This window comes from Dipodomys spectabilis, unplaced genomic scaffold (assembly GCF_019054845.1).
Source record: "Dipodomys spectabilis isolate Male_0828 unplaced genomic scaffold, ASM1905484v1 ptg000002l, whole genome shotgun sequence".
NCBI lineage: Eukaryota > Metazoa > Chordata > Mammalia > Rodentia > Heteromyidae > Dipodomys > Dipodomys spectabilis.
In genome coordinates, this window is record NW_024870679.1 from 40,249,092 (window position 1) to 40,270,072 (window position 20,981).

The window sequence follows — 20,981 nt, forward strand, 5'->3', positions numbered from 1 at the left end:
TTTAAGTGGAAAAGCTAAAAGAAAGCACCTAGGCCCTGAGTTCAAGCCCCAAAAATGGTATGAGAGAGAGAGGGGAGGAGGAAGGAAAGAGAGAGAGAGAAAGAAAGAGAGAAAGAAAGAAAAAAAGAAAAAGAAAATTGGGTGCCAGTGGTCCATGCCTATAATCTCAGCTACTCAGGAGGCTGAGATCTGAGAATTGCAGTTCAAATCCAGCCCAGTAATGAAAGTCCATGAGCCTCTTATCTCCGCTTAGCCACCAAAAACAACAAAAGCCAGAATTGGAGCTGTGGTTCTAGTGGTAGAGCAGAAGCCTTAAGCAAAAAAGTTCAGGGACAGTGCCCAGGCCCTGAGTTTAAGCCCCAGGACTGGCCAAAAAAAAAAAAGAAGGAAGAAAGGAAGGAAAGAAAGGGGGAAGAAGTGATCCAACTCCCTAAGGAAAGGATGCTCCTGTCTGTGGCCTTTGATCTGCGGCCCATTGTCCTGTTGAAGCATAAGCAGAGTCTGGTTGCTGGCCTTGCGAGTTGCCCAGCATCCATTGCTTCACATGCAGGTGTCTGCAATGTGGACCATCAGAACAAAGCTGGCTATACTGCAGTGATGATCACTCCCTTGGCTTCTGCAGAGACGGATGAAGACATGGCTGTTGTCTGGAAGCTCTTAAGAGAAGGAAATGTGAATATCCAAGCTACTCAGGTAGGTGGTGTGAATGCCATCTCTCTCTTCTTTGATAAATAGAAGGTGTCCCTAGTATTTTTCTGCAATGAGTAAGAAATTCTATGCCAGATGCACAGAGAGGTTTCTATTCCAGATTGCTGAGGTCTTCAGATGAGACTTATCCAAGGCCTGAGTATTTCATCTTTAAAGATTCCTTGGATGGGGGCCAGTGAACTGTTCATTTATGCCCCAGTCTGAAACTGGGCACATTTTTACTGGACTTAACTTTACCAACCAAATCTTCCCAAACATAGTCAAGCTTTTGAGAAAGCCCACACAAAGTAAGTTCTGAGCCCCCGTGGGTGATCCTTGACTTTGACCCAGGCAAGGTACTCTAAGGAAACCCAGTTCTTTTTTTTTTTGGTCCGGTTGTGGGGCCTGAACTCTGGACCTGGGCGCTGTCCCTCAGCTCTTCAGCTCAAGGCTAGCACTCTACCACTTGAGCCACAGAGCCACTTCCGGCTTTTTTCTTTTTGCTTATGTGGTGCTGAGGAATCGAACCCAGGGCCTCAAGCATGCAAGGCAAGCGCTCTTCCACTGAGCCACCTTCCCAGCCCAGAAACCCAGTTCTTTAAAGAAGTTCTCACCTGCAATCATTCTGTCTTTGAGCATTAAGAAAACAAAGGAAAAAAAGGTCATGAGTATGTCCATCAAGCTGATAGAGAAAACATGGAGAGCCCAGGCAGATAGCAGCTGTTGTTGATCAGCTGCAGGAATATGAGGACCCCCCCCCCCATTTCCCTAGGCCCACCTTAGTGTAGGGAGTTGCCCAAGAGCCATCAGCACTCTGGTGACTAATCAGTGTGCTTTGTGTGTCTCCTTAGTCATTCAAATAAAACCACATCTCAACACATACCCATTTGGCTGAGAAAGTGGCGCAGTGGTAGAGCGCTTGCCTTGCATGCATGAGGCCTTGGGTTCAATTCCTCAGCACCACATAAGCAGAAAAAGCCAGAAGTGGCACTATGACTCAAGTGGTAGAGCACTAGCCTTAAGCTGAAAAGCTGAGGGGCAGCGCCAAGGCCCAGAGTTCAAGACCCACAACCAACTGAAAAAAACAAATAAAAAAACACCCATCTCTCTTACTTCCCTACAAACTAGTGTCAGTGACATTGGTCTGGGCACAGAAATCATGTCATGTCCTCAGGAGCAGGGCCGTGGCCTTGAGGCACAGGCAATCCAGTGACTGAGTGGACCCACATGTCCTAACATTTCTGGAAAGGTTCATCTAGATTCCAGAGAAATAGAGACCCAAGACATGCTTATGAGCGGAACACCTGTCATAACCCTGCTATCGATGATGACAACTAACAGTTGCTGATACTTGAAACACAACACTTAGGTCTTACCACAAGTCCAAGAAGCTGATAATACCATTGATTATTCTGGGACACTTGTACACATACACATAGGCACCAAGCAGCAGAGCCAGGATTTTTCTGATTCTAAACCTTCTTTCTTTTCTCTAAGACCTAGATTTCTGGGCAGGAAAATGTGGTCCAGAAACGATTCAGTTGGGAGTTTTAGCCAGCCAGCACACAGACAGCCGTGGCCTTAGTGTTCTTTTTCATACAAGACACCTTTTTAGAGTCTTGGGGATCTGAAAGAAGAGAAAGCATATACTTATAACCTCATGAAGTCTGGTATCACATCAGAGAGACTTGCCTGGAGCCCAAGAGGACTAAGGGTAAAATATGATGGAGTCATATGAGAAAACTATTGGAAAAACTTAGGACTATATATATATATATAGTATATATATACTATATACTATATATATATACTATATACTATCAGAAAACTATGAAAAATAAGAAATAATAGTCACTTTGTAGTCAGAAAAATTATCTCCAAACAGGATTGTATTTACACATTTCCCCTTCATTTGATCCCCACAAAAGTCTTATAAGGTACATAGGTTTTTAAATGTATCTTGATTAGCATATATTAGTTATATAAGAGAAGTTTCATTGTGGCATTTCCATACATGTGCACAATGTATCCCGATCAACCTTACCCCTCCCCCTCCCCCCTCCCCCTTCCCCTTTCCCCCCCCAACCCCCCCACCCCGGTCACTCTCTCTTATCCCACTCTTCCTTTCTTAATGCATTTTCAACAAACTTCCCTCTTCTGTTTTCTTCTTTGTCCAAAAGCCGGAATTGAACTTGGTACCTGACGCTTTCACTCATTGGCTGGCGCTCTACCACCTAGCCATGCCTCCAACTCCACTGTTCTGTTTTCATGCATGTATATAAACTACCTCAACCATATTCATCCTCGTTCACCTTCTCTATAAGTCCTATATTTCTGTGTGCTGATCCTGGACCTTGAGGCCTGGAATCTGTCCGCGAGCTTTTGTACTCAAGGCTAGCGCTCAACCACTTGAGGCACAACTTCACTTCTGGTTTTGTTGTTGTTATTGGTGGTGGTGGTGGTGGTTAATTGAAGAAAGTCTTGTGGACTTTACTGCCTGAGCTGGCTTTGAACCTCAATCCTTAGGTCTCAGTCTCCTGAATAGCTAGGATTACAGGCATGAGCCACTGATGTTTGGCAATTATACATACATATATATATATATGTACATATATATATATATATATATGTATATATATATTTGCTAGTCATGGGGCTTGAACTCAGGGCCTGGGCACTGTCCATGAGCTTCTTTTTGGCTCAAGGGTAGCACTCTATCACTTGAGCCACAGTGCCACTTCTGGTTTTTTTTGTTTATGTAGTACTGAGGAATCGAACCCAGGGCTTCATGCATGCTAGGCAAGCACTCTACCACTAAGCCACATTCCCAGCCTTACATTGATTTTTAAGCAATTTGCCTTCAGGGAAGGCAAATGATGTGATCAGGGCCACTGATTGGTAACCAGCAGAACTAGAACTTACACTTGGTTCCTGATTCTAATCCAGTGGTATATCCACCTGTAATCACAAGCATATAAAAGATTAGTGTCAGTGGCCATAAGGACACAAAGGGTCCTAGATATCATTAAATGAAACATACCAGAGGCTGAACAGACCAAAGCTTGCTAGGAAAAGCTGTCCTGGGCGAGCAGTAGGAAGGCATGGTTCTGAACCCTCCATCTTTGTCTTCCTCAACATTTATGCACATGTACTTGGTGCTAGGCATTGGGGTCAAAAGATCAGTATTTCACAGCTCCTGAGAAACAGGAAGATTAACGAGCTGCGATACCAGTACTAAATGTCACAAGATAGATTCCATGCCTGGACTTCAGAGACAGCTTTAGAGAGAGTATTTGACTGGGGTCTTGATAGAATAGAAGTTTGCTAGAATGATGTGCTTGTACATCCTTTGCTGCAAGTAACCTTACCAAATCCCTGTGGCCCTTTGTGTAGGGAGGCCAGACTGCTCTGATGTTGGGAGTCAGCCATGACCGGGAGGATATGGTCCAAGCACTCCTGAGCTGTCAGGCAGATGTCAACCTGCAGGACCACGATGGATCCTCAGCCCTCATGGTGGCCTGTCACCACGGTAATGCCGACCTGGTGAGACTGCTGCTAGCACACCCAACCTGCAACAGCAGCCTAACTGACAAGGTGAGAGTTATAGTTAACAAGTAGGTGCTTAACTTCTGGTTGTCAAAAGTGTCCTGTGGAATTTAAGAAACTACATAGCTGAAGAAGTAAAAACCAACTTCATAAGGCTATTGTAGGATTCAATTGGGGGTGATATGTGGTAAAAACACTTAGAGCATTAGAGCTGAGAAATCTACTACCCTAACTTTTTATAACACAAACCCAGAGAAAATGTGGCTAGGACTGGCTTGGCCCTGAGTCTGACCTCGTCATAGCAAAAACAGCATGAAGTAGCAGTTCTGAGGGGAAACTCAGTATAGAATCTGGGCAGCCAAAATAAGGAGAAAACTGTACAGAATTCTTTCAGATTATTGAACTGATTAAAGAGCCACTTGATGGCTTATCCCACTTAAAGCAGCCTCTTAAAGTTATATTGCTAGATACATGCCTCTTTTTTTTTTTTTTTGGTCCATTGTGGGTCTTGAACTCTGGGTGCTGTCCCTCAGCTCTTCAGCTCAAGGATAGCTCTCTACCACTTAAGCCACAACACCACTTCCAGCTTTTTCTGCTTACATGGTGCTGAGGAATCGAACCCAGGGCCTCATGCATGTGATGCAAGCACTCTACCACTGAGCCACCTTCCCAGCCCCAACACATGCCTCTTAAATAAGCATTTTTATAAGATGATGGTGATGATGATGATAGTGTTGATGATCCTGCTGATGATGGTGATAACAATGGTAATAATGGAGATGGCACTGATGGTAACGAGATAATGATGGTGGTGATGCTGGTGCTGGTAATGATGATAATGTGATGACTATTATGATGATGGTGATGATTTGATGGTAAAGGTGATGGTGGTGATGGAGATGAAGATAATGATGATAGTGATGGTTGTGATGATAATGGTGCTGATAATTCTAATGTTGATGATGGTGATGGTGGTGATGATGATGATGATGATGATAACTAGTTCTTTTTTTTTTGTTGGTTGTGGGGCTTGATCTCTAGGCCTGGGCATTGTCCCTCAGCTCTTCAGCTCAAGGCTAGCGCTCTACCACTTGAGCCACAGCACCACTTCCAGCTTTTTCTTCTTATGTGGTGCTGAGGAATCGAACCCAGGGCTTCATGCATTCAAGGCAAGCACTCTACCACTGAGCCACCTTCCCAGGCCCATATCTAGCATATTTTGAGAATACAGTCAAATGCCAGCTACATTGACCAAATCCTTTAAACACCAGTACAACTGGTGTTTGTTTTATTACTACTGCCATTTTCTGGAGGAAACAGTCACTGATGGTTAAGATTCATATCTAAGACCACATCAGTGTATGGAACCCAGCTTCATCAAACTCCTAAGCCCACACTTAGAACTTTTTGGTGTGTGTGTGTGTGTGTGTGTGTGTGTGTGTGTGTGTGTGTGTGTGTGTGTGTGTGTGTGTGTGTGTGTGTGTGTGTGTGTGTGTGTGTGTTTGGTCCTGGGTCTTGAACTCAGAACTTGGGTGCTATCTCTGAGCTTTTTTTTGGGGGGGGTCCGGTCGTGGGGCCTGAACTCTGGGCCTAGGCGCTGTCCCTCAGCTCTTCAGCTCAAGGCTAGCACTCTACCACTTGAGCCACAGCGCCACTTCTGGCTTTTTTCTTTTTGCTTATGTGGTGCTGGGGAATCAAACTCAGGGCCTCAGGCATGCAAGGCAAGCGCTCTACCACTGAGCCACCTTCCCAGCCCTACCTCTGAGCTTTTGCAGTCAAGGCTAATGCTCTACCACTTTGAGCCACAGCTCCACTTCAGGTTTTCCAGTGGTTAGTTGGAGATGAAAATCTCATAGTCGGGCTGGGAAGGTGGCTCAGTGGTAGAGCGCTTGCCTTGCATGCCTGAGGCCCTGGGTTCGATTCCCCAGCACCACATAAGCAAAAAGAAAAAAGCCGGAAGTGGCGTTGTGGCTCAAGTGGTAGAGTGATCACCTTGATCTGAAAAGCTGAGGGACAGCACCCAGGCCCAGAGTTCAAGCCCCATCATCAACCAAAAGAATTAAATTTTATCTTATTTGTATGTGCTGGTACTGGGACTTGAACTCAAAGCCTTGTACTCTTGCTTGGCTGATGAGGATGAAGATGATGCTGTACAATGTGAGCCACACCTCTACCTTCAGGTTTTTGGTGGTTAATTGGAGATCAGAGTCCCATGGTCTTTTCTGCCTGGGCTGACTTTGAAATATGATCTACAGATCTCAGCCTCCTGAGTAGCAAGAATTATGGGCATGATCCACCAGCCTAAGACATGATCCCCCAGCCTAGGGACATTTTATTTGTCATAACTGAAGGAGAGGATGCTCTTGACAGTCACTCCTGGGTAGAAACCAGAGATGCTGCCTAACATCTACAGTGCACAGGAACAATAAGTATTCTTTGATCTAAAATACCAATAGTGCCCTAGTTGAGAAGCCAGTTCAAAATGAGGACTGAACTCCAAGTGAGCTGAGAGCCGGTTGTCTAGTGCTGGCTGAGGAAGGCAGGGCAGCACAGAGGCACAGGCTAGCTGCAGGTAAGGCTCTCAACTAAAGGAAGGGCCAGGAAGACACAAGACAGGAACCAGGCCTAGACGATGCATTATTAGGAAAGGTGGGTAGCATGATGCCAGCAGTGCACAGAGCATGCTCACGGCAAAGTGATCCCACCCAGGGCCCACTTACACGCTGCTTGCTGGGTCACACGTGACTAAGGTTCACAGCCACATGACCCCGAGGTGACTTGTGTGAGCACAGAATTGCCTTGGATGACTGCAACAGAGTTCATGTCCAAAAATTGCTTCCTCTTTCCATTTAAGTTCAACATAAACTCCAGGTCCTTTGGCTAGGTTTCAAAGACGATTCAGAAAAATCATTACCCTATCTTTGGGGACCTGCAATGGGACAGAGACAGGGATGTCACTGAGGCCTGAAAATTGGCCTTGAGATTTTGCCTGGGAAAAGGGCATTCTGGACAGCTGCTTCAAAGCATCTTCAAATTGGAAACTTCAGAAGGCAGATTATGCCTAGCTCACCTCTGCCTGATCTATAGTGGGTTTGTGATGAATTCTTATCAAATGGAAAGACACCTACATCCCAGTGTGTGTGTGTGTGTGTGTGTGTGTGTGTGTGTGTGTGTGTGTGTGTGTGTGTGTGTGTGTGTGTGTGTGTGTGTACGTACATATGCACACACACACACACACACACACACACACACACGCCAACCTCTCATTCCACCTCTTCAGGTCCAGCTCTAGCCCACAGCGTTTCTGGGCAGGTTTACCATGCCTGGTTCACTGCTGCTCACAGCATGGGCTCCTTCCTAACAGGCATTTGAGGGGGGACACTTGTCCTTCCTGGGTGGTCTTGCTTCTCCTGCTCCCTGTGTGTGCAGATAGAGGCTGTTATCTCCAGATGCACTCTGTGAGAGTATGCATGTCTTCTGGGACTGGCCCTGAGGCTCTTTCTCATGTTCACAGTAAGCACATGGCGTTTATGGAGAGTCGCCAGGCTGACAAGGCCCATCTGACCATCACAGGGCAAAGAACACAGGCTTAAATAGTCCAAGCCCCTCCTCCCAACACGGTGCCTAGCAGCATGTCTGGTTGCTTTGTTGCAACCCTTGACCCGTCTGGGGAAGTTCTCTTTAGGATTCGATTGTTCCCATTCTCCAACATAGATGGTTGAATGTGGAGCAATCTGAGGCCTGGGCGCAGAATCTGAACTGCAGCCTGAGCAGGCTGGGGCTAGGTGTGGGAGGAGGAGGGGGGGTGGGGGGAGAGAGGGAGACTTTAATCTATCCAATAAGCACACCAATTGCAAGGTGGAAAGGGTGGGAGGAGAAAGATCCAGGGAAGACTACACAGGTAATTCAAAGCCAGCTTGGAATATACAGTGAGACCCTGCCTTTGAAAAAATGGAGAAGAGAGAAAAGAAAAAGAAAAGAAAGGTCCAGAGAATCAGAGGAGTTTAGCGAGAAGGAACTTTATGTTTAGTGAAGCCCATGTGCCATCTTCAGGGTCCCCCCTGAAATTCTACTTCCTTCCTGTCCCCCAATTCTGGTCCCTTTTTCCCCTTACCAGTGACCTCCCTGATCCTCCCCTCCTCTTCCTCAGCTTTTTGCCCTGTACTGCAGCTATGACAATGAGGTTCTACACTGATTTCAAGGAAAAAGCCTGAAAGAGTTTGAAGCTAGGGGTTCACATGTCCTACCTGCTCCTATGAAAATGTTGTCGCAGGGCTGGGAAGGTGGCTTAGTGGTACAGTGCTTGCCTTGCATGCATGAGGCCCTGGGTTTGATTCTTCAGCACCACATAAGCAGAAAAAGCCAGAAGTGGCGCTGTGGCTCAAGTGGTAGAGTGCTAACCTTGAGCTGAAGAGCTGAGGAACAGTGCCCAGGCCCAGAGTTCAGTCCCCACAACTGACAAAAAAAACAAAAAAACAAAAAAAAGATAAAAGAAAAAAGCCGGAAGTGGCTCTGTGGCTCAAGTGGTAGAGCACTAGCCTTGAGGTGAAAAGCTGAGGGACAGCGCCCAGGCCCAGATCAGGCCCCATGACCGGACCCCCCGCCCCCCCCCCCAAAAAAAAAGAAAATGTCGCATTTCAGGAAGTAATTCTGCACACATAGAGTAGAGGGCAGCAGTAGGGCCAAGGTGCCTCCCTGCCCAGCAAACCCCTTCCTACAAATACAGCTAAACGAAAAATAAAAAGAAATCATGTCATGATCTTAAGTAGCCTCAGGTCAGATTTTATGTCCCAGTAAATTACCAAAAAAAAGTGTTTTGTTTTGTTTTGAAATGTGTTTAGCTTTCACAATTCTAGATGCAGGATTTGCCCACTCTAAGAGACTGGTACCCACATGGAATTCACACCTATCTACACCCAGGAGTGCTATTTCCTTCTCCTTCTCCTTCTCCTTTTCCTCCTCCTTCTCCTCTCCTTCTCCTTCTCCTCTCTTCCTCCTCTTCCTCCTCCTACTCCTCCTCCTTCTTTCTTCTTCTTCTTCTTTTTTTTTTTTTTTTTGTTGGTCCTGGGGCTTGAACTCTGGTCCTAGAAGCTGTCCTTGTTGCAGACTTTTCTGTCCAGGCTAGTTTCAAACCACATCCTCAGATCTCAGCCTCCTGAGAAGCTAGAATTACAGGTGTAAGCCACCAGCACCCAGCTGATCCTCATCTCATTATCCAGATGCCATTTTAATCACCTCCGTTCTTGGGGGTCTCTAGATGTTTGAAATATACTCCCCTATCCCTGATATGCCCCCTCATTCTCTTCTCTTTGGGGTAGAAGGCACATAGAATGAGATTTCTTCCTCCTTTGCTTTCTCCTCTGCAGGCTGGCCACACAGCTTTGTCCATCACTATGAAATCACCCACCTCATCCGCCCATGTGGAGATTGCTGAGCTTCTGCAGGCCCACTCGGAACGGGGCAGGTCCCTGGGGCTGTAGGAGCTACAGAAGAACTGGCACCCAGAAACAAAAGTCTCCTTTTCTGGACTCTCCTTCAGCCTTGGAGAGGGCAGGGGTCATAACCACAGGGCAGCCCCTCACCAGAAGAAACTATGTCAAATATGCACATACATTCCTGTCATGTAATTCTGCTCCTTAGGATGCTTGTAGTTGTTGCCTTAGGCCTTGTTCCCAAACCACATGGGTTCCAGGAAAGGGTCCAAGGTAGGAGAGAGAGCACTGGGTCACTGGTGCCATCCAAACTCCTAAACATCCTCAGCCTGGAATTCTTCGTGACGCTTACCCCTGCAGCGCTGTGGAGCCAGCCGGCAGAAAGGAGCACACGCATCTGCGCACAGTAGATAAGCAATACTTTTTACACGGAGTTTTAAGGTGCGCTGTCTTTTTATTTTTAATCAAGAGTATACACATAGGTCCCATTGAATATGCACGTCTGGAGAGGATTCGGGGAGGACTTACGTTGCCACCCTGGCAATCATTGTCAAGAAATCTCTAGGGAAATAAAACACCACAAAGACAGGTGAAATGACCAAGTCCTTCTTGGGGAGTTGGTTTAGATGGAGTTGACACAAACATCTTCAATCCAGACACGGTAGAAAGAAGGTATTGAAGTCAATGCCAGACATAATCTTGAACACTTCTGAGCCATCCATTGGCTCTGCTTCACTCCATGGGTATTGGCATTGATCAGGAAACCCAGTCCCATGACAAACGGCACATGTATCTTGGCGGCATTTGATCACTGCAGCTATTCTTCACGTGTGAACGAAATGATTTGGAGGGAGCTTTCTCCTAAAGTTCTTGGCTTCAAGAAGCCTCTGCCTTCCCTCCATGGTACTGTATCTGTATGGGCAGGTGTCTACTCTGATGTGTCCCAGGCTCCTGACTTCCAAGCTGCTGGGCTGCACTGGAGCTGGCCAAGGCCCTCCTAGGCTGACAGATGTCTCTACTGGACAACTCTTTCGTAAGATTCTATAGTTGCTAAGGCTCACACACGCATGGCTTATATTCATAACTCGCTAATGGCAATCTAGAAATGTGGTTTTTCTCTCCTTTTTCTCCTGATATTGGGGCTCTCACTTAAAGCTGGGTGCTGTCCCTTACCTTTTTTGCTCAAGGCTGGTGTTCTACCACTTGAGCCACTTCCAGCTTTTCGGTGGCTAATTGGAAACAAAGAGTTTCACAGACTTTTCTTGCCTGGGCTGGCTTCAAATTGCGGACCTGATATGCCAGCCTCAAGTAAAATTACAGGTGTGAGCCACCAGCACCCAGCGTGTGAAAGTGTTCTTGAAAGTCTTTTATGAAAATGAATAAAATTCCCCTTGTGTTAAAAGGTTAAGACATGGAAGTTGGTAAGCCTCACACTGAAAACACAAAGCAGTTCTTATTTGAGCTGCAATGCCCGCTGCCTGGTTCCCCTTGGATAGGTCACAAAGACACCTTGGATGTCAGCTTCATAGTTTCTAAAAGCAGAAATGATCACACAACCTACCTCCCAGGGGTGCTGCACAAGAAACTGTCCATGGGAGTTTGGAAATCCAGTTTGCCACGCATAAAGACTGTCTTGAGAAATGGCATAACAAATGTCTTTACACCACTGGAATTTAAAAGAACCAGTGTCCCGGAGCAGGCTCGTTGACATGCATTGCTGCTGCTCAGAGGTAAAAGAGCAAATGATGAGCTAAAGAATGCTTCCAGGGACTTTCAACCTCAAAACACACCCGAGCAAAACCCTCCATTAAGGAAGGTCCCAGCCCAGTGCTTTGTGCAAATGCCCTAGGGTCTCCACAGCATTCAGCAGGTCAGGTCTGGGATGAGGCCTGTTCTGTACTTGTGACCAGTCCCCAGGAGGTGAAGGCAGTTGGGTCACAACCACACTTCTCTTTTTAGCAAGGCACTGGCCTGTCTTTATTATTTGTAAAGTAAAACGCTGCCTCTTCACCTTCTGTATCGAAATGTCTGCATTTCTCTGCTCTTGACTCGGGAATTTGCAGCGCACATCTGTATTAGTTCATTTCTTGTTGCTATACCAAAATACCTGAGGAAGGCTACTTATGAAGGAAAACAGGTTCATTTAGCTTAGTTTGAAAGACTGAAAATCCAGGAGACTGAGGACAGAGGGGACAGACCGGAACAGTTGAAGGTGCCAGCATGCCTGCATATTCAGCATTTCTGGGGAATATGCTCTGAACGTGTGTAGCTGTTTGTCTGCTCTCTGGGACTTGAACTCAGAGCCTTGAGATCTAGCTCCAATTGCATGCTCACAGTTGATGGGCCATCACTTGAGCCAAGCCTCTAGCCCTTGGCATTGACTATTAATCACTGATGACATGGGAAGCTGTTTTTCTCTCCTTCATCAGCCTTGACTACAACCTGGGCCAGAGGGAAATGCCCATGACCTGGGGTGGACTTCTGGTGTGCTAGAGCAGATGACAGCGGTGGCCTTTCCTGTACCTCTCCTGGTCCATGTACAGTCTGGAAACAGGAACCCTGCTCTACAGCTCCCAACAGGACAGTTTTCCTGCTGCAGACATCTGGAAAATGAGCAGGCTTATGTAACAGGTGCTCCATAAATATTGAATGATGAACTCTACGAAAATCTACCCTCAAAGAAGATTGTATAAAAGAAAGATGTTTAACAGCATTTGTGGTTAAATATTAACACTGTATTATAATAATGTATCCAAATAAAATTAGGGATATGCTTAAGGCATAAAAACTGAGCAGGATTAAGCGGGGGGGGGGGGGGGGGGGGGTAGGGATTGCCCCTGTGCTTGGAAAGGTCAGGTACACACAGCCTGTAGTTGGGAGAGGTGCCGACATGTCTGGCCCAGGTCAGAAAACTTGATGGCATTTCCAATATGGAGGGTAATTCTGTTGGGAAGCAGGGGCTGAGTTGCCAGGTAAACTATTGGGAGGAGGCAGGTGGTCTGAAGAGTCTAAAAGGCACTTTACATGAAAAAGTTCAGCATATCAACTCTCTCCCTTCCCCACCAAAAAAAACACAAAAATTCATAAACTAGGGCTTGAACAAATGACTTGCATTCCTTCAGATTGGTAACACTGAGGCCCTCTGCCATTTGAAGTACACTGCTAGTCCACTTTTTTGCTGATTAATTGGACATGTACATACTGGCTTTGAACACTAACCCTTTAGATCTCAGCTTGAATAGTTAGGATTACTGATACAAGCCACTCCTACCCCTCCCCATTCCCTTCCCCTCCTCTCAGTCCTGGGGATTCAACTCAGGGCCTGGTCACTCCTTGAGCTTTATTTTTCAAGGTTGGCACAGAGATCCTTAGTGATTTTGTTTGTTTTTGGTCAGTCATGGGGCCTGAACTCTGGGCCTGAGCGCTGTCCCTCAGCTCTTCAGCTCAAGGCTAGCACTCTACCACTTGAGCTACAGCACCACTTCCCATTTTCTGGTGGTTTATTGGAGCTAAGAACTTCATAGACTTTCCTGCCCGGACTGGCTTTGAACTGAGATCCTCAGATCTCAGCCTCCTGAGTAGCTAGGATTACAGGTGTGAGCCACCAGCACCCAGCTTCTGTGGTGATTTTGTGTTGGAAGGCGGTCTTCAGTGTTCAGTTCCTCTCTCCTCCTCCACATACCTCTGACTCCTCCTCCACATACCTCTGACTGGCCCTTCTTCCCAGCTTAGTGCAGCTTTGTCCCTCAGCCCTGCTAATCTCCCACACTCTCCAAGCCTGTCTGTCTCCCCTTTAATAGCCTTCCTTTCTATTTTTTTGGTAAACTGTAGGGGTTGAACTCTGGGCCTGGACCCTGTCCCTGAGCTCTTCAGCTCAAGGCCAATGCTCTAACACTTGAGCCCACAGTGCCACTTGTTTCTCTGGTGGTTTTTTGGAAATAGAGTTGCAGGGCATCCTGCCTGGGCTGGCTTTGAACCATGATCCTCAGATCTTAGCCTCCTGAGAGGCTGACTACAGGCATGAGCACTAGCTAAGCCTTCCTTTTCTTAGAACCCTCAAGGTGTAAATATTTCCATTCCTAACCCCCCACTTCAGTACATTAAGCTTGAGAACCTGTTATCATGGAAGTACCTGCGCTCCACTGTACCCCACACCCTGCTACTGGCATGTGACCAGCATATCCTGACCTCAATAAACTCATCAATAATTCTTCACAGCCAACAGACGGGGTTCCAGCCTCAGAGTTAGCTTAAAACTGCACAGGGTGCTGGTGGTTCATGCCTGTAACCCTAGCTACTCAAGAAACAGATCTGAAGATCACAGTTCAAAGTCTATCCTGTCAGGAAAGCCCATGAAACTATCTCCAATAAACCACCAAAAATCAGAAGTGGATCTGTGGCAAGTGGTAGAACAATAAGGTCAGGGACAACACTCAGGCCCTGAGTTCAAGCTCCAAGCAAAAGTTGCTAGGTGAGGCAGCAAAAGACTATAATCCCAGTAATTAAGAGGCTGAGGCGGGATACTAAGCCCCAATTCAAGGTGCTTGCTCAAGGTCAGCCAGGACAAGACCCAAAGAGCATTTTAGCCCACACTACAGCATGACCACCTCTGGTTCTCATAGGATAACCCAAGCCTGTGATGGCAGAAAGCCTGACAGTGAGTAGTGAAAGGTTAAAGTTTAAGGCAGTGACCACGTGTTGCTTGTTTCTGTCTAGCAAAGCAACACATGGTAATCAAAACACCTGGTTGATTGTGTGCCTATATAAGACCTGCAAATCCTTAGCTCGGGGCTCTCCTCCTAGGCGGGGGTCTCCTCCTAGGCTCCGCTGTGTCGGAGTGTAGGACGAGGCCCGAGCTGCAGCCCGTTTAAATAAAACAGCTGTAGAGTCTGACTCTGGGTGTTCTTCTTGGTGGGGGTCCTGCGACCTTGGCATAACAAGTAGAACTTGCTTCAGGTGCGCCTGTCTGACCAAGTCCCGAAGTAACTCAAGCCAGGCTTCAGGTGTAGCTTCAATGACTTATCGGTTCAGTGAAAGGCCCTGAGTTCAAACCATATAGGTCACCAGTACTGTTCTAATACTGCAAAAACCAGCTGTCAGTCTTCATGAAGAACCCACCAGGCCAGGTGCTGTTGCAAGCCCGTAATCATTAGCTACTCAGGAGACTGAGATCTGAGGATCAAGGTTCAAAGCCAGCCAGCCTAGGGCAGAAAAGTACCCACAAGACGACTATCTCCAATTTCCAATTAACCACTCAAAAACCATAAATGGCAGTTTCTCAAGTGGTAGAGCACTAGCCTTGAGCAGAAGAACCTAGGGACAGCACCCAGTCCGACCAAAAAAAAAAAAAGGCCCACCAGGAAAGAAACACTGGCAAGCTAAGGAACCAGAACCTGAACATAGGGAACTTGCCTAGAATTGGGACTCACAACCAGGTGTTTTGAGGCCAAAGCAGGTAATTACTTGGCAGGTGCTCATTGGAAGATAGGACAGAGTTAGCAGAAATGACAGATGGAGAAACTGGACAAAGGACTTTTTTTTGTTGGTTGTGGGGCCTGAACTCTGGGCCTGGGCGCTGTCCCTCAGCTCTTCAGCTCAAGGCTAGCGCTCTACCACTTGAGCCACAGCGCCACTTCCGGCTTTTTTCTTTTTGCTTATGTGGTGCTGAGGAATCGAACACAGGGCCTCATGCATGCAAGGCAAGCGCTCTACCACTGAGCCACCTCCTCAGCCATGTACAGAGGACTTTTTAAAAAAACATTTGGCCAGGGAAGAGATCAATTGTCCTTATAGCAAAAGCTATATGACTCAGTCCATTTCTTGCCCTAACAGACTGATGATAAAAAGTCACATGTTTGGGGAGAGTTTTGATCCTTTGATGTGTCTAAGCAATAACAATGACAGAAGCAATTTGAAAAGGTTAAGAAACTTTTAATATAAGCAAATGAGGCATAAGCAAGCAAAAACAGCTTTCATAGTCACATAATGACAAAGTTTTATTTAACAGAAAAGCTTATCCCTGTGTAAGCTAGGATCTTTACCATCAAATTTTATAAATGGCTAGCATTTACCATTTACCTTGTCCAACATCTAGCTAATAACATTTCCTCCCCTTACTCCAAAATAAGCTATTAGCTGTCCATCCTTCTGGGCACAATGTTGAGGTCTCATTTCCCAGATTTGTTGACTTTTTTGGATGTGTTTTGATGGGAGGAGAGGACTCATAGATTGACTAAAGTATATCCTCCAATGATTCTTTCAAAGAGGGCACAGAAGAAATAAACCTCCTAAATTCTTCAGTATCAAAAAACACTTTTGTCTTACCCTCAAAATCAAATACCAATTTGGCTGGATACCGAATTCTAGGTTCAAAGCCTTCCTCTTGCAGAACTTTAATGATATTGGTCCACTGACTTCTAGCATCTAAGGTACCCACAGACAAGTCTGCTGTCAACCGGATTCTTGTTCCTCGATAGGTTACTTCTTTCCTCTCTCTGGAAGCCCTTATAATTCTATGTTTATCATTGGAATTCTGCAGCTTCACCAAGATGTGCCTAGGAGTAGGTCTCCTTTCATCAACTGAACTCGGTACTCGGTTAGCACTGACAATCTCAAGACCGAAATCCTTCATTTCTGGAAAGTTTTCTTCAATAACTTCCTTTATTATGTCTTCTGCTTCATTCTCCTGGGTATCTTTTTCTGGGATTCCTATCAACCGGATGTTGGAACTTCTGAATCTGTCCTCTCTATCCCTTACCCTTTCTTTGCTGATTATGTGCTTAGCCATTTGCGTTGCATTCTTGGACAACTCCTCCACTTCATCTTCTAGATTGTGTATTTTAGTTTCAAACAAGCCGAACAGGTTATAGAGATCATCTATTGAGTTTTTAATTTCCAAGACATCTGGATGACCACTGTTTATGTTTTCAACCTTCTCTTGTACCTCCCTACACATACCGATGACACTTCTTCTGAAGTTTTCTTCTGTTTCCTGGATTAAGTTGGCGTCTCTAGATGCCAGGCGTTCTATTTGGAAGGTCTTGTGTCTCTCTTCCCTTGTTTCCCTTGGAAAGGAAAGGATTCCTGGTGCAGCACTCAAGTCTGTCTGTGAATGCTGTTCAGTATCACCACTACTTACTTCTAGTGGCTGTGGGGGAGGGGACAGATATAAGGTCAGGCAAGGTGTAGCTCTTTCCTCTCCTTCCTGGGTTTTGTTTACCTCTCGGCACTTCACCAACTTTTTCTTCTCTGCATCCCAAACCAAATAACTAAAAGCAATTTCTTTAAGTCCATAAAAGTTCTCTTTTTTCTTGGGCCAGGAGGTAGTTTTCACTTTCCCTACTTCCTCTTCCTCCTCCATCTGGTGATCCATTACCAAGTCAACAAGACTAATCTCCAAGCCATCCCTGGCCATTTTCTCAGTTCCAAGCTTTGTGTTTACCACAGAAAGACTCTGAAAGGTAGAACCCTGTTCCTCTCTTAATATAGAGGCCTCTTCTGTCTCTTCCCCCTCCTCCATTTCTGAGGCCTCTTCTCTTTCCTCCTGTCCTGAGGTTTCTTCTCCGAACTCTTCTTCCTCTATCTCTGAGGCTTCTTCCTCTTCTGTCTCCGAGGATTCTTCCTCCTCCTCTGTCCATGAAATCTCTTCTCCCTCCTCTTCTGTCTCAGAGGTTTCCTCTCCTTCCTCTTGCTCCAACCTGGAGGTTTGTGAAGACTTTTGTGTCCCTACATTCTTCACCTTTGACCTAGCAACTTTCACCTCTTTGACAAACAGGAAGCTCAAGCCATCACTTGCTGTTCCTCCAGCCTCATGCTTTGAGTCTGTTTTACCCTGAAAGTTATTCAAATTATTTGTTATGCAAATTATTTTAATCATTCATCTTTGACATGAATAAAACTTCCATTTCCCTTCATAAATTCAATGTGGCTAACATCTAACAATATGCAGTCAATTCTAGAAAATTATTAATTACTTGATTCCCCTTTGGGTTTGAACTCGGACCTTGCCATACTTAAACCCTCTCTCCCCTGGCCCTTTATTACTATTGGTCTTTTTTCTGGTAGGACCTTACTTTTGCCTAGGCTAGACTCATTCTGCAGTCCTCCTACCCAAGCCTCCTACATAGCTGGGATTATGGGCACACACAAGGCATGTTTACTTTTTTTTTCTTTTGTCACTCATAGGGATTAAATTTCTATTTGGAAGGTCTTGGGCCTGGACATGTCCCTGAGCTCTTCAGCTCAAGGCTAGTACTCTACCACTTGAGCCACAGCACCACTTCTGGTTTTCTGGTGGTTATTGGAGAAAAGAGTTATAACTTTAAGTTATATATATATATAAAGTTATATATAACTTTAAGGATTATTTACTTTAAAAAATTGACTTAGCTGGGTATTGGTGGCTCATGCATATAATCTAAGTTATTCAGGTGGCTAAGACCTGAGGATTGCAATGTGAGGTTAGCCCAGGCAAGAAAGTCCATGAAACTCTTATCTCCAATTAAGCACAAACAAAGCCAGAAGTGGACCCCATGGCTCAAGTGGTAGAGTACCAGCCTTGATTTTTAAAAAGCCCAGGGATAGTGCCTAGGCTTTGAGTTCAAGTCCCAGGATCATCACAAATAGTTCAAGTCCCAGGATCATCACAAATACACAAATATTTTAAAAAAAGATTTAACCTTCAAACTAAGCTATACCAACTATTTTACTCATGAGCTTACCATTTTTTCTTGAATCCCCTCTCTTTTCCCTTTTTGATTTTGTGGCAGTACATCTTTCAGCAATCCCTTCACGAACAAATTCTGGCTGGCAAATTTCCTGAGGGTCTGAAGGTCTGAAAATCTCTGGATTTCACCATCACATTTAAAGGCCAGTTCAACCCTACACTCAAGTTTGGGCTCAAAGTCATTTTCTCTCAGGATGTCAAAGACGCGAGCCCATTGCTTACTAATGTCCAGTGTTGCAGATGAAAAGTCAGCAGCCAGGGTAAGCACAGCGCCCTCCTGGGTCAACATTTCTTCTTCGGAGGCCATTAGCGCTTTCTCCTTAGTCCCTAACTTTTGAAGATTTTTGTCTTCTTCCAACTGTTTGACCACTTTGTCTTTTTCATTCTTCCTATTCCCTCCTGGTGTGACTTCTGTATACATGCTGAGATTTCTATGCCCTTTATCCTTACTACATAAGACTTCTTCCACACATTCAGTGGCTTTGAGATGGTGTGATAGCTTCTCACCTTGTTCACGATTGTACTTTTTAGCTCTGTCCAACACATTAGCTTTCTTTCTTTGAAATGTTAAGTCTTCTGTATCATCATCACTTTCAGAGTTTTCATCTTCTGTTTCCTCCACTAATTCTTTTTTCTGTGAAGTTAAAGCTTTTACTTGATACTCTGTCCTGCTAGTAGCATTCTTTGAACTTTTGTGATCAGGTACTTCATTACCTAACATTTCCCTTAGGTCATTTTTAAGGCTTTTTCTTATGTCTTCAATCATCAAATCTCTCATTTCTTCCAAGACCTTAAACTTTTTCCTAACAGCTGCAGATGTGGCTTTGTATTTTGAATCTAGCACTGGGGATATCTCCCTGTCAGTTCCTACTAACTGCTTTTGGTGGATATAGGTGGCTTTCCCCTGTTTCTTCACAAGTCTAGCCATTTTTTTTACTATGTGCTAGATATTGTGGGTATGTTGCCACAACGATACTTTCTTTTCCCAAAGAGTAATTTTTGTTCTTGCACACTGGCTCAACTCCAGAAATCCAAAATCTAAAATTTAAAGGGAAAAAAGTTAACCACTTAATTACTGAAGTATTATTCTCCACTTAAGGCTAATGCTCAAACAATTTGAGCCACAGCACCACTTCCATTTTCTGGTGGTTTATTGGAGATAGAAGTCTCATGGGCTTTCCTGCTGGGGCTGGCTCTGAACCATAATCGTCATATCTCAGACTCCTGAAGTAGCTAGAATTACAGGCATGAGCCACCAATACCGGCTTGAAGAGAATTTTTTGTGTGTATATGCCCACTGTGTATTGAACACAGGATCCACATTGAACTAGGCCCTAGAGCACATTCTTGGTTTGTTTGTTAGGTTGTTTTTTTTTTTTTCCTGCTCAAAGCTGGTGTTCTACCACTTGAGCCACATCTCTACTTTGTGTTTTCCGGTCATGGGGCTTGAACCCTGGGCTTAGGTGCTGTCACTGAGCTCTTCATCTCAAGGCATGCACTCTATCACTTGAGCCACAGTACCACTTCCTGTTTTCTGGTGGTTAATTCGAGATAAACAGGCTCAGGCTTTCCTGCACGAGCTGACTTTTAACTGGGATCCTCAGATCTTAGCTAAGGTGTGAGCCACTGGCACCAGGCTCTGAAAATTTTTTGTTAGACAAACTTAAAAATGAGCTTAAGTTTCTGGAAGAAAAAAAAAAGCTTAGTTAAGAAAACTGTGGGGGCTGGGAAGGTGACTCAGTGGTAGAGTGCTTGCCTTGAATACATGAGGCCCTGGCTTTGATTCCTCAGCACCACATAAGCAGAAAAAGCAGGAAATGGCGCTGTGGCTCTAGGGATAGAGTGCTAGCCTTGAGCTGAAGAGCTGAGGGACAGAGCCCAGGCCCAGAGTTCAGGCCTATGACCGATGAAGGAAGGAAGGGAAGAAAGGAAGGAAAGAAAGAAAGAAAGAAAGGAAGAAAGAAAGAAAGAAAGGAAGGAAGGAAGGAAGGAAGGAAGGAAGGAAGGAAGGAGGAAGGAAGAGAGAGAGAGAGAGAGAAACAGAGAGAAATAAGGAGAAAGAAGGAAGGGGAGGGGGGAAGGGGAGGGGGAGGGAGGGGAGGGAGGGGAGGGGAGGGAGGGCAAAGAAAGAATCAATCATTTCAATAAGCTTTTCAAAAAAGCTTGGAAGAAGTGCTGTGGCTCAAGTGTAAGAGCATTAGCCTTGAGCAAAAAGCAGCTCAGGGACAGCACGGAGGACTTGAGTTCAAGCCCTAGAACTATCACAATATTTTTCAGCTATTTGAGAGGGTGAGTGGAGTCTAGTAGTTTGTATCCAGCTTGAGAAATATAAGAGCCTACCTCAAGAAAAATATATTATACATTCACACACATATGCATCTATCTAAACTGGAAGTGATTGGCTTGGGGCATCACTCAAGTGGTAGAATACCTGCATAGCAAATGCATGGTCCTGAGTTCAAATCCTAATACTGCGGAGACAGAGAAAGAAAAAGAGCTGGGCGCTGGTGGCTCACGCTTATAATCGTAGCCACTAAGAAGGCTGAGATCTGAGGATCATAGTTCAAAGCCAGCCTGGGCAGGAAAGCCCA

General features: G+C 45.4%; 2 protein-coding genes across 2 annotated transcripts in view; one reads left to right on the top strand and one right to left on the bottom strand.

Moving 5' to 3' along the window:
* Nucleotides 1-10,819, top strand: part of Kank4 (KN motif and ankyrin repeat domains 4) — a 38,603-nt gene extending 27,784 nt beyond the window's left edge. Inside the window, 3 exon segments of the mRNA XM_042680140.1 lie at nt 551-693; nt 4,081-4,281; nt 9,600-10,819. Of these exon segments, the coding sequence (XP_042536074.1) occupies nt 551-693; nt 4,081-4,281; nt 9,600-9,713 (458 nt within the window). The 3' untranslated portion in view covers nt 9,714-10,819.
* A 1,698-nt stretch (nt 10,820-12,517) lies between these two features.
* Nucleotides 12,518-19,342, bottom strand: L1td1 (LINE1 type transposase domain containing 1). The gene is made up of 4 exons (XM_042674385.1): nt 18,386-19,342; nt 16,885-17,496; nt 15,990-16,812; nt 12,518-12,642 (listed from the first exon to the last, which is right to left on the bottom strand). Exons 1-4 carry the CDS (start codon nt 19,316-19,318, stop codon nt 12,518-12,520), a joined length of 2,493 nt encoding a protein of 830 aa, XP_042530319.1. The 5' UTR covers nt 19,319-19,342.
* Nucleotides 19,343-20,981: the final 1,639 nt, after the last annotated feature.

Bases quoted from the DNA above. Each gene is read 5' to 3' on its own strand.
- L1td1 (XM_042674385.1), bottom strand. From the start codon at position 19,318: ATGGCTAGACTTGTGAAGAAACAGGGGAAAGCCACCTATATCCACCAA. The intron at 17,497-18,385 runs GTAAGCTCATGA...AATAACTTTCAG, and splicing joins AGGGGATTCAAGAAAAAATG to GGTAAAACAGACTCAAAGCA. The intron at 16,813-16,884 runs GTAAACAAAACC...CCTCCCCCACAG, and splicing joins AGTTGGTGAAGTGCCGAGAG to CCACTAGAAGTAAGTAGTGG.